Genomic DNA, 12,540 nt, shown 5'->3' on the forward strand with positions numbered 1-12,540 from the left:
AGAGAAGCGGGAAGAGATGAACCGTCTTCAACGGTTCGTCGATGAGAACGACAATCTCATCAGTCTCGTCAAGAAGCTCCCCGAGAAGCTCCATCACAACATCATGGCGAGTTTTTCAATCCATTCAACGGACAGAACATCGAAGCAGACAGATGATGTTTTGAGGAGAAGAGACAAGACTTTACAGTCTCATATTCATTCACTTAAAGCTGAGATTGATGACTTTCAAACAGAGGCTTCATTCTTTGCTAACACTACTTCAGAAGCAGCGGTATGTTTCTTCTGTTGGTGCTTTATCCTTTTTAATTCTGCATATGCATCTTAAGTGGTATTTCTTTAATAGGAAGGAGTTCTTGAGATTAGCTCGATGTGGAGGAGAGCGAGCTCGATGTTGTGAATGGTCTTGGAGATAAAACAGACGGCAATAGGATTGGATATGAGGAATCTGTTCTTGAGAAGCCACAATATCTCAAAAAAGGTTAGCTTTATAATCCAAAAGCAGTTCAAATATAAGAAAAGTTGACTTCATTTTTGAATTAAGATTGAATAATCTTCCATTCTCTAACCAACATCTGATCTTCTTTTATTACCAGAGGATCAATCACGGGGAGGAATGCCCCAGCAAAACGCTGAAACATTGAGAGACACATTGATACAGCTTGGGAATATGGTGCTAGAATGAATCAATCAGTTTTATATTTCATTCTTCCGTTGATGGTGCAGGGTGGTTATAGGCACATTGATACAAGTATATGTGCAGATACACTGGCCTTTCTGGCTAAGAGAAGGAGCGAGTAAGACACCAAAGGCAGGGGACATCCTTGAGTTTGACATGAAAGGTGTTTGGAGAGAAATGGAGAAGCTTGTCAAGGACAATCTTGTCAGGAGCATTGGCGTTTGTAACTTCACCATCACTAAGCTCAATAAGCTTCTAGCCTTCGCTGATTTGATCCCTTCCGTTTGCCAGGTTTTGTATAAATCTTTAAATCAATCATCATCATGTTCTACTTACACACTCATAATGCTAGAAACCAACACACACGGCACAATGCAGGTATGTCTCTACCATAAGACACTCACAATGCTGAAAATATGATTCTTACTGCATGTGTTTGTTTGTTTATGTATATGTAAGTAGCCTTCAGGGTCTCAGCCATCAAAACCGGTTTCAAGATTCAAGGCACAGTGAAGGTAGAGCAAGCAGTGAGATCTATGTACAAGTTTGTTTGGCTCGTGATATGTAAGAAACAAGAACACATACAAGTGTCAGTGTGTGCATCTTATGTACATGTTTTTTTTTATCAACCTTTAACTAGGAACCTTGCAATGTTTGGTTTCCTAGCTTGTCTCTTAGTTCACTTTTTGGGCTTAAAAGCATTATAAAAGTAATAAGAATCCCTAATATGGGTCTTTGCAATAATCATGCTCCAGGCATCTCCATTAAAGATGATCTTAGGCTATCATTATGGGAGTCTCTTAACTGGGTCTTTTAATTTATCTAGGAATAAAAAAAAATGAAAAATAACAATTAACATAAGAGACGTGCCTTAATTAGGCAGACGCCTCTTGTGAACCACTCGTCAAGGTGAGATAGAGAGAGAGAAGCTATGGAGGAAGAGGAGCACGAGGTATACGGTGGAGAAATCCCAGACGTCGGAGTTGGATGGATTGATTGATTTGGTGTTGGTAACAATAGGAGTTGGACGAGATGAAGAAGCGATTGAAAGAGATTGACGATGAAGCTGCTGCTGTTCGTGAGATGCAGGCCAAGGTTGAGAAGGATGTGGGACCTCAAGTTTGGTTCTGATTCTGATTTGTTAGCGGCAGATTCAACCTCTCTCGCTAAGATCCTCTGTTTCCAACAATTAATCATTTAAATATTAACATTTTTATATTTTAGATATATGGAGATGAATTTTTTTACTCTTATTTTTTCCTTATCGTTACGAAACAAAGTAACAATTTGTAAATACTACTTTTAATATGTTGTTGTTGTCAATACAAACTTTTCTTAAGGTAACTAACTATATAATAAAACACATAGTAGAAAAAAAACTATAAAATTTTCAAACTATAAATAAAAGATTAATGTGAAAACTAAAGCTTTACAAAAACATTACTTTTTTTTTTGTCAACACAGAAACTTACTTACAAAACGTTTTCATCTTAAAACTTTTAAGAAGAAAAAAAAATTTCCCACCGTCTACTAGGTTCACTATTGCTTGATTCTTGCGCAGGCACGAAGTTTAGATAGAGAGAGAGATCATGCGGCGCATTTTTGCAGAACCGACAAAAAAAATGTACATTTTTTTTGTTTTGAAATCTCTTGTGCAGGTTGATTACGCATGTACACCTGAAGAAGTGCAGCAACACTTCCAATCATGCGGCACAGTCCATCGGGTGACGATTCTGACAGACAAGTTCGGGCAGCCAAAGGGGTTTGCCTACGTCGAGTTTGTGGAAGCTGAAGCTATACAAGACGCTCTACAACTGAATGAATCAGAGTTGCATGGTCGTCAGTTAAAGGTACTACACAAAATGGAAACAACTAATCCTAGGGTTAGCGGCAACGAGATCAAGTAGAACACCCACATCGAGAGAGAGAGAGAGATCGCTCCACTCGTCTTCTTCCTCTGTGTTCCTTTTCGTTTGAGTTTCCTTTTCTCTTCTCTTCTCTTTTTTTACTCGGTGGTTGGGTTCGATCTCGGTTCGGTTCGTTTGATGATGGAGAAAGCTTCCACGCTCTATTCCTTTTTGTCAGAGCATACACATGGCGCTCGCTTCTGGTCGCCATGGCGCTAGGCGACACTCGATCACTTCATCGCCAGGGGTCGCCACTAGCCATTTTAAACCAAGATCCTGATAGCAGACAAGTAATCATCTCTTACGCCTCTCAATCTTTTGTTTACCTTTTAGATGTTATAACAGTGTAGAATGAGGCTTTTGCATTAGTCTTTCTTGTCTCATATTCAAAAACTTAGACTCTTGCAAATGTGATTGATGCAGGCTGGGAATTGCTCTTCCTCAGTTTATTCTAGACTTAAACGGAGAATCTGGTGGGCTACTGTTGCTGTTTACAGTTGGTTTATGTATTCTCTTGCCGCTAGTGGTCGCCTCCATCTACCTCTGAAGATCATCAAAGTACACCGGGAACTACGTCAAGCTTCAAACTCGTCAAGCGTATTATGAGTTAATGAAACCCTCTTTGACTACAAGCAAAGTCATGGACGTTTTCATCAAAGCAGCTGAGTACACAGAGATTCCAGTCCGTAAAACCGATGATGAATCTCTGAAGAAACTCTTTACCTCTGTCAAAAGCGAGCTAAGTCTGGATCCTAAGAAAATGAAGCAAGATGAAGCTAAGTTTTGGAAACAGGATCCTGCAGTTATCAAGGTTGGTTTCTTTTTACACATTATAAGTATTGTATACATTTTGAAAAGATGCCAACTCTTTTGTTTTACTGTAACAGGCTGAGCTTTTGATACAGAAACAGTTAACTCGTGAATCAGCAGTTTTGTCTCCGTCTCTGCAAAGTGATTTCAGGCGTGTCTTAGAGTTTGCACCTCGTCTCCTTGAAGATTTAATGAAGGTCTTGTTTTTTTGTTAGCACATTGTTATCTGATAATATAAAAGGTTGTTACAAAGTTGTTGATGACCTGAACTTTATGATATTGTGAGTTTCTTGCAGATGGCGGTTATACCCCACAATGAACAAGGGCATGGATGGTTAAGTCCTGCACTCGGAGTCATAGAGCTATCTCAATGCATTGTTCATGTATTAAGATGTCTTCATGTTTTTACTTCTACACAAAACATTTAAGATTCTTTCAGCCTTGTTAATGTTGTTGTTTGATTGCAGGCTGTTCCTCTTAGTGCGAGGAAGTCAACTTCAGAAGACACTGCTCCTTTGATTGCAGGCTCTTGTAACGTTTGATTGTTTAGTGGCTTGTACTTTGTTGAAAGATTGCAAGTTCATTGATAGGGATTTTCCCATGATCTTGTTCTGTTTTAGGCAAGCATGGCAGAAACTCTTGTTTCATTGATATGGATTGTCTCACGATTTGGTTTTTTTTTTTAGCAACAAAAAACAACATTTTGTTAAGAACCCCTGAATAAAAAATTATCATCGGAGAGTATGAATCAAGGTGTTTCTTAAACAAGGATCTTAATTACATTTAATTAGTAAAATATTCAGAGATCCAATGGGTTGTGGGTTAATGATGCTTTTAGCTATTCAACAACCTCTCTTCAAAAATAATAAAAAATTGAATAACATGAGAGAAGCGGAAAAATAACAAGAGATGTCTTTGGGGGAAGAGACTTTTGCCATGAGTTCAGACTTTAAACTAACGACTCTTTGACATTCTTTTTTTTTCCAAATTGTTTTTATTGATTAAAAGGGCCAAACCCACAATCGAAGCCCACAAACAAAAAGCCCACCAGCACGAGAGGCAACTTACAACAAAGGCCGAGGCCCAAAATAAAATAAACGGCTCAACCGACCCAAATACAAGCAATCGGACGGTTTGCCCTAGAGGACCACCAAGGAGACAGGCTGGACACGTGTAAACATCTGGAGAGTCTGCACGCCACGCGTCGTCCGCCTCAACTCGATCTCCGCCTCATCGCACAACCGCCGAACCCAGTCACCGACAAACACTTTTCACCGGAGCTCTGATACTGCAGAGCCTCCGCGTCACCATAGCTCTTCACGGTCGCTCTGTCTTCACGCCGGAGAGATCGTCGTTCTAACGAGGTCTTCTCCGACTCTGAGTCACCAGAAACCCTAGATAGGCTCGCCGCGAACCACCGCTTTCTCGTCTTAACTATCGTCACCGTCGCCAGAAATCTCATCCTCGAGTACCCACAAACTCAAACTCGAACAACACGAAACCCACCACACTTTAAATACCTCGAACCCAGTAACCACATCCCAGAAAATTAGGGTTTCAACACGACGGCGAAGATCTTTGTGAGCCTCCTCACTCCGTCATTCATAAGCCGGCAAAGAAGGAGCTGAAGAAGTCTCCCTTCCCGGAAGCTAGAGCGGCGTCGGTGGATCTGAGATAGCCTCCACCCCCCGCAAACAGACCGGCGTGATGAATCTAGAGAAGCCTCCATCGCCCGAAGAAACACAATCCGAACCGACAAGAACTCCGCCTCCCCCGAGGCTCTCCAAACGAGCGCGTCTTCACTCCAAAAGCCGACCACCGAGAAGGTCAGTTGCGGTATCAGAGCTCCGACAAGGCGTCCGTTGATGGCACTTCAGAAACAAAGCGGAGGGAAACTAAATTACTGAAGCAGGAGTGCTCTGGCGATGGCACGGACGCTCACGCGCTGGCCGTACGCCGGAGAAAGTCTCTTCTCTCTCTGGGTTTTACTTCACCAACGTCTCTTTGACATTCATTCGTTGTTATTAGTTTTAATTATATAATTAAATAATTTGAATAAACTATTATAATAATCTTTAGAAACTCAGTTGGAACCCCATAAATACTCATATCTATATAATATATATACATAATACATATTTTAATAGCTCCAATGGGAAGAACCTCCATTAGAAGTGGTCTAAAAGCACAATTATCGGTTAGGTTGTTAAAAAGAAGTTCTTGTCAGGAAAATATTAATATTATAATATAATTTGTGTTTTTGACTAAAATTTATTTTTGTATAAATATTTAGACAAACAAGGAAATGACACATGTACTTTACAGTGTTGCAACCGGTTCTTAATACAGTACTTTAAAAACTTTTTATTTTCGTCTTTCTTCAATTTTCTATTTTTTTCTAAATTAGTCGGAACCCCATTAAAACATACCGATGGACGTGCTCTATTGATGCTCTTATGTTCCCACTAGTTATCTTTTTTTTAACTGCAAATTCTCACTAGTTATCTAAAAATAAATAATAATTCCCAAATTTAGTTGTCTTATGCAGGTTTTATATTCATTTTTGTTAGTTTTGACAATTTTAGTTTACGTATGAAACTAATGCAGCTAAAGAAGTGATCACATGCATGGTCGGCTTTGGTGAGAGATGTCTTGGCGAGTGATTGAGATTGGGATATCGTAGTGGTGCTTTCAGCCTCGCAAGGAGGCAAGAGGCTTGGATTAGCTGACGCTGGGTTTGGAGTGTGGCTCGGTGTTTGGTTCGGAACTTGGTTAGGCCTTGTTGAGACAGATACTTGATGATTTCTTGAATGATTTCTGATGACCAAACAAGTGACTATATATTCTATTTCCATAATTTTCTAATAGTTTTACCTATTCATATTACAAAGTTGTGAGATTTTTCGATTAATCATTCGGATTTCAAAAGTGACTACAGCTTTCACATGAACCAAGGTTGAAGACACAAGCATAAGCTGAGACTTGAGGCCAATTATACATACAACATTTCCTTTCTTTTAGAGATTTTTTACAATGGAGAATATGAAGTAAAATCACATGCAAGAAAGACAAGGTAATACTTTTGTTGTTGTTGTTGGATTGCTTGCTTCACTCCATTAAGAGTTGTCTATGCCGAATGAGACCGTCAAGGTACGAGGAAGAGGTATGATCTTGTAGGTCACACCCGTCGAGACTCACTGTTCTTGCTCCGCCGTGCGGCTCAGCTAACCGGTCATCCCCACGCAATAGCTGCACCAACTGCATCCAAAACCAACCCAATTCATAAGTTGCTTATTAGATCAAACACTAATGGGACTGGTTTGGCTTTGGAAATGAAACATACCCGGTTCATATCAGGACGCATAGTGGCTACATGGTGTATGCACATTGAAGCTGTTTGCATCACCCTTCTCATCTCAGTTTCATCAAAGTCATTTCCTAGCTTAGGATCAACTATTTCCTCCAAGCTGCTCTTCTCCAGAAGCGGTTTCACCTTGAAAAACAAGCATTTCAAACTGTCTTAATTGTTGTAAAATGCGTACAAAGAGAAGAAGAAGAGCAGTTTCAGATCATTACCCACATCACAATGCTTTGCCTGCTATCTGTATCAACCGCTCGACGACCAGTTATGATCTCTAGAAGCAACACCCCAAAAGCAAACACATCCGTCTTCTCATCAACTATCCCATGCATAAAGTACTCTGGAGCTAGATACCTGTAAGAGAAACAAAGAACCAACCTAGTTAAGATTTAAACATCAAGAAGAGATTGTGTAGCCGTGGAAGTCTCTGTCTGACCCGAATGTGCCTTCGATAGGGAAAACAATATGTTGAGGACAATTCTCTGGGAGCCACTTAGCAAGTCCAAAATCAGATATCTACCCAAAAAAAATTCATATCAGATTCAGCTAAAACTGATTAGTTTTTGATTGTTGAATTAATCATCAATAAAAATACCTGAGCTTCATAATCTTGACTTAGCAAAATGTTGGAAGCTTTGATGTCACGGTGAATAATCCGTCTAGGACAATCATTATGAAGATAACTCAAACCATCAGCTACACCCAAAGCCACTTTATACCGTTTCTTCCAATCCAAACACTCCTCCTCAGACCCTACAAAGGTTTTAAAAAACATAAACACAAAAAAAAAAACAACAATGCTTTAAAAAGCATTTTCATTGAAATGGAGAGTTGTACCAAAGAGTAGAGAAGCGAGACTGCCGTGCGGAGCGTACTCAAGCACAAAATGCAAACCGCGATCGCTACTGAAACCGCGAAGCCTAGCTGCGTTTGGGTGGTTAACGTGTGCGATCATCCCTAACTCGGATAAGAAGTCGCTGACTCTTTCTTCTTCTTCCATGGCGTGTCTCATCAGCTTCTTGATCGCCACCGTCTCTCCGTCAGGTAAAACTCCTTTGTACACCTCCGCATGTCCTCCTTTCCCAATCATATTCTCTAACAAAAACAAGTACAATATATCAAAAACCATGCTAGGAGACACAAGAACAGAACCAGAGCCGGATCTGGATACATCCGAGTAAGACATTGGGATTATTCTACAAAATTTTAGGAAATAGTTTAAAATACAGAACCTCCAAGCAAGGCTTGGACTGATGAAACATTCGCCTCAGGCCCGAGGGCTCTAAAAAGTTTTGAAAAAAATTATATTGGCCCTTAAATTTGTAAAAAAAGAATTTTAAACCCTCAAACTACCTGAAATTTTTATTAAATTGTCTATAACTTCTAAAATTTTAGGACCGGTCATGGCTCAAGTCATATTCTCTAACAACAAGTACAACATATCAAGACCCATACTAGGGCATCATATTATTTTTATAAGATTATTATAGTTCTAGGTAAATGTTTATGATTCTTGAAATCTTTAAAATTTCAGGACCTGCCATGAACAGAACCTTACCAAACCTTACCGGGATTAAAACTGTCCGTGGCGGCCACAAGCTCTTCGTAACTGAAATTTCGCCACGACGGTTTAGCGACCAATATTTGATCGCAGTCAACCGGAGAAGGAGACAACTTAGGCTGTTTCCGCCGCATGTTTTTCCTCGTGAGCTCGTAGCTGGCGAGGAGAGGAATGACAGAGAATCTCCTGATGGACTTCTTCTTGATAGAGTCTATCATCTTGTTCCATTGAAGACCGTGGTGCTGAAAAGACGAGACGTTCGGAGGAGTTGTAGATAACGGCGACGATGACTTATCAGGCGAGCACGAGCTGCAGCTGCTGCTGTTGTCGGAGTCAGAACTCGTTAATGGGATTTCAAGAACGCATCTCGGCGATGGATCGTCGATAGATAATGAGTCGCTGTTCTCCGTCTCTGTCTTTTCATTGCTTCCTTTGTTCTTCTTCTTCTTTTTCTTCTCCATCTCTGCACATAACATGTTTGCGTAGATTTTTTCATTAGAAGACAAGACAGAATCACAGAAACATAATGTCGTAACATTGACAATAGCCTTACCTTCAACAGCCATGGCCTTCGTCCTCTTGGATTCTCTGTGAGAAGAAGCTTTGAATACTAATAATAATAAAAATAATATAAAAAATATTCAAAGCTTCATGAAAGTTTCTCCGAAGAGTAACATCTCCGTGAGGAGAAGGAAGAGAGTCCGGAGAAACAGGAGAACAGAGGTTTGTCTTCTCTTCTAATGTGTGGTTTCTGAACCGTTGTTTTTCTTTTTCTTTTGCTTCTTGTCTTTGTTAGAGAGTTTTATCTTTAGAAATGTTTATTCTTAGAAGAGAAGACTTTTAGAAAACATGAAAGTGGAAGAAGAAGGGAAGATGAAAGACCAGGTTTATTATGACTGGTAATGGATTGGAATCTCTGCTATATTTATAAAAAAATCCACCACATGCATGCAAGTCAAGAGTTCTGTTTCACTTTTTTTACAAAAGATAAGAGTTCCGTAACTAACGCTATCCAACGAACGAACACGCCGACGGTTGACATATATTATCTGGAGCTGGTCAATGGCATTTTCCGTAATTACAGTGGATGAGAAGACCAGTCACTTGTTGTGAGGCTATTAATATTCGCCATGTGATTGTTTTTATTTTTTGTTGGGTCTCTTCAAGCTATTTTTTATTATTAATCCAACCTTTAAAAACAGCATAAACGAATTTAAATGGCGGAGTGTGTGATTTCCCCCCCAAGAAATATGCTATCTTGTTTTTAGTTATCCTGTGGCACCACCATAGAGACCAGTATGGAACACAAGGCAATTAAGAGCATCATTTTATATACTGTTTTTTAGAGTGAGATTATTAGATAAATACAAGAAACTGTTTCTTAATTTTTAAAAAATGGATAACGATGCTCTAAGCTTTGACCACCCTAGACATTATTTTTTAAAAAAAATATTTAACTTTCTTATATATTAAACTGGTCAATATCAAGATAGACAACATTCATTAGAGTGTTTTGGTTGACGACACGACAGTCACGAGTCATCATGAGCTTAGTTAAAAGACGTTCATTCAAAACACATCAGGCGCGACATCATTGGACCCACCATGTCAAGCTCTAACTTAAGTGATAAAATAGAAAAATCTAACGACGAAAACGAAAAAAATAGGTATGTGTCAAACTTTCTACATGTGTGGGTTAAGTACATATCATCGGAGAAACAAATTCATAATCTAGATAAGCACATATTAAAATAATAAGTGAAGTTGTTGTGGGAAAATGATTTTTTTTATATGTATTTTTCGTGAAATGCGAATTTGGTAAGGCAATACTACATTCTAAATAAAGTTACTAGTTAATTGGTAATTTCAGTGTGAAGGTGTATCACGCAGAGTGGGTGAACCAAACCTCTTAACTAAGTAGACTCTCCCAATCTAATCTAATTTGCTTTCTCTTTCTCCATTGGGACCCAAATTCCAAATCATAATAGCCACCAAACTCACAAATGTCAAGTTCTGTCTGAGAAGTCAGTCTAACCAATCTCGTTCTCACTTACGCACTCTTTTGCTTCAATCCAAAAGTCAGTTAGTTTTTTTTTTGGTGAATTCTGATTTGACGGTTTTTTTCAATGTATACTATAAGTCTATAACTAATAAATACTAACTAAATCAAAGTAAAACCAAGCCGACAAGCGTTAATCCTATTTTTTTCAAATAGGAAAGTGATATATATAAGCTTATATTTTTATATATGCCCGACTGCTTAGAGATAAAATCACTTAACCCAACAAGAGATTAGAGAATAGTGTACTTAGTAAAATGTTTACATGTCAATATGTCATATACTATCTAACCGAACCACATAGATAGTGGATGTGACATAGAATCTTTAGAGCACCATTAACAGGGCTGATAAGAGGATTTCTTAAGTGGGGGATTCCACTTTTTTTTTGTAAAAACCGGTGATAGAAGTGATGAAATAAAATCGATTTTGGTATGTTTCTTGCACTGTTCGCGGATCCCACTGACACGTGGCGGTCCGCGATTAGTTCATTTTTTTTTTAAATCAGACCAAAACAATATATATATCCTAAGAAACTGTGCACTATGGTTTTAGCGTTAAAGATGGTTTTACGTCTCCATGGAAAATAGTTAAATTCATCAATGGAAAAGCCTAACAAGATCTTCGGCCTTCTGCTTAGGAAACAAACGCTCTATCCACTGAGCTATAAACGCTAAGTTAGGACTAACTAAACAATGTTACTACCAACAGTTTGTAGCTTAAAAGTAGTTCCAAAAAAAAAGTTAGTCCTAGCATATACCTTCGCTTCATGTAAAAAGGCAATTAAGAAAGTTATGTCTTTTTTGTTTGTTCATGACTGCATTTTTGCAGTTTTTTTTTGCACTAGGGTTGGAGATGCTCCGAGAAAAAACAACTTTCACTTGCTATGCCATCTAAAAAAGCTAGTGACCTTTCACCATACTATTAATCCCGAGTTGTATCGAAGATTCTCTGATGATGCAAAAACAGAGAATTAGAAGGGAATCAGAATGGTTTGTGTCACTTTCAGGTGCTATGAGAGCACAAAAATCTCTTAATAGGCCTTCTCCACTTTAAGAGATTATTGGGCCTAAAATGCTCTCAAGTGGGTCAACTAGTGCCTAAATGGGACATGGCATTTTCAATTATTCCGACAGCTGACCGACATACTCTAAGGTATTGGTTGGAGGAAAAATGCATCGGCGATGAGAAGAAATTGTCACGGTGGAGTGATCGCCTTCTCTAGAATTTCAAGCTTATTTGGTACAAGAGACAGTTCATCGGTTGTACAAAAAAATAACAGTTCATCGAACCCTATTTTAATATTTAATCTAGCTAGGCTTCTCTGCATCACAAGTAACTTCTTAAACATGGCCATTTCATATTGACAAAGGAACTGAGGCCACCATTTTTTTTTGTATTTTGTTGTTACTCTTTGTGTATATGAATGAAATAATGACAATGTTACAGTTTTACAAAAGTAGAAAAGGGTCAACTGTTTTTATTTTAAATTGATGAAAATGTAATTTATGATTAGTTTTCTCAGAAAAAAAGTGATAAATGATTCATTTTCCATTTTGAGCATTTGACGAAATATTTATATATAGACCTTTAAATCTAATAGTTTAGAGTTTATTGCGTTACTATATATACAAAGTAAAAGTAATGACGTGACAAAAAAAACATGTAACTTGTTTTCTGTTGGAAGCTTTCTCTTATTTCTTTCTTTCTCCTCATTATTAAAAGACGTTATGTTGTGATGAGGTTATGACAAATTTCATATTTGTGCTTAGGTTGGACGAACGGCCTCACACATGTACAAACTTCATATTATCTCCTCCTTGCAATTGGTTTATATTGATTCTTTTGACAAAGCCGTGAAATAGCGACATATTAAATTTACTCATCATATTGCATGATATAACTAGGCAGTTACATCACTTGTATTCACATTCATCATGCTCCTTCACTACCTATCCGTTTCATTAAATTATCACAAAATACTTCCAACATATTCTATATAAAAGTTGTTTATTTTTTATAAATTACATTACACTTTAGCTTATTATTTGGCTAGTTAATGTACGTGGTCTCTCGACCAAAAGCAAGAAAAGGTTTATTCTTGATTTATATTACCTTTTTATGATGATTTAACAGAGATGATAAAGAAAAAGAAAACTAAAAGTT

The 12,540-nt window shown here is 38.2% G+C and overlaps 2 protein-coding genes across 3 annotated transcripts; one reads left to right on the plus strand and one right to left on the minus strand.

Annotated features, from left to right (window-relative positions):
* The first annotated feature begins 2,327 nt into the window (after positions 1-2,327).
* LOC106382941 (dnaJ protein ERDJ2B) lies at positions 2,328-4,141 on the plus strand. Of its 2 annotated transcripts, XM_048747327.1 has the most exons (6): positions 2,335-2,526; positions 2,762-2,873; positions 3,007-3,394; positions 3,471-3,590; positions 3,690-3,776; positions 3,861-4,141. In XM_048747327.1, exons 3-6 carry the CDS (start codon positions 3,194-3,196, stop codon positions 3,933-3,935), a joined length of 483 nt encoding a protein of 160 aa, XP_048603284.1. In that variant the 5' UTR covers positions 2,335-2,526; positions 2,762-2,873; positions 3,007-3,193; the 3' UTR covers positions 3,936-4,141. The 2 variants fall into 2 exon arrangements, with proteins under 2 accessions (XP_013678488.1, XP_048603284.1); XM_013823034.3 differs by having other exon boundaries at positions 2,328-2,873.
* Positions 4,142-6,276: 2,135 nt separating this feature from the next.
* LOC106382943 (receptor-like cytosolic serine/threonine-protein kinase RBK1) lies at positions 6,277-9,327 on the minus strand. Its single transcript, XM_013823039.3, has 8 exons — positions 8,869-9,327; positions 8,323-8,778; positions 7,592-7,849; positions 7,350-7,507; positions 7,191-7,270; positions 6,970-7,108; positions 6,737-6,886; positions 6,277-6,651 (listed from the first exon to the last, which is right to left on the minus strand). Exons 1-8 carry the CDS (start codon positions 8,879-8,881, stop codon positions 6,502-6,504), a joined length of 1,404 nt encoding a protein of 467 aa, XP_013678493.2. The 5' UTR covers positions 8,882-9,327; the 3' UTR covers positions 6,277-6,501.
* Between the last annotated feature and the right edge of the window lie 3,213 nt (positions 9,328-12,540).

The sequence above is a fragment of the Brassica napus genome, chromosome C2 (assembly GCF_020379485.1).
Source record: "Brassica napus cultivar Da-Ae chromosome C2, Da-Ae, whole genome shotgun sequence".
Classification (NCBI taxonomy): domain Eukaryota; kingdom Viridiplantae; phylum Streptophyta; class Magnoliopsida; order Brassicales; family Brassicaceae; genus Brassica; species Brassica napus.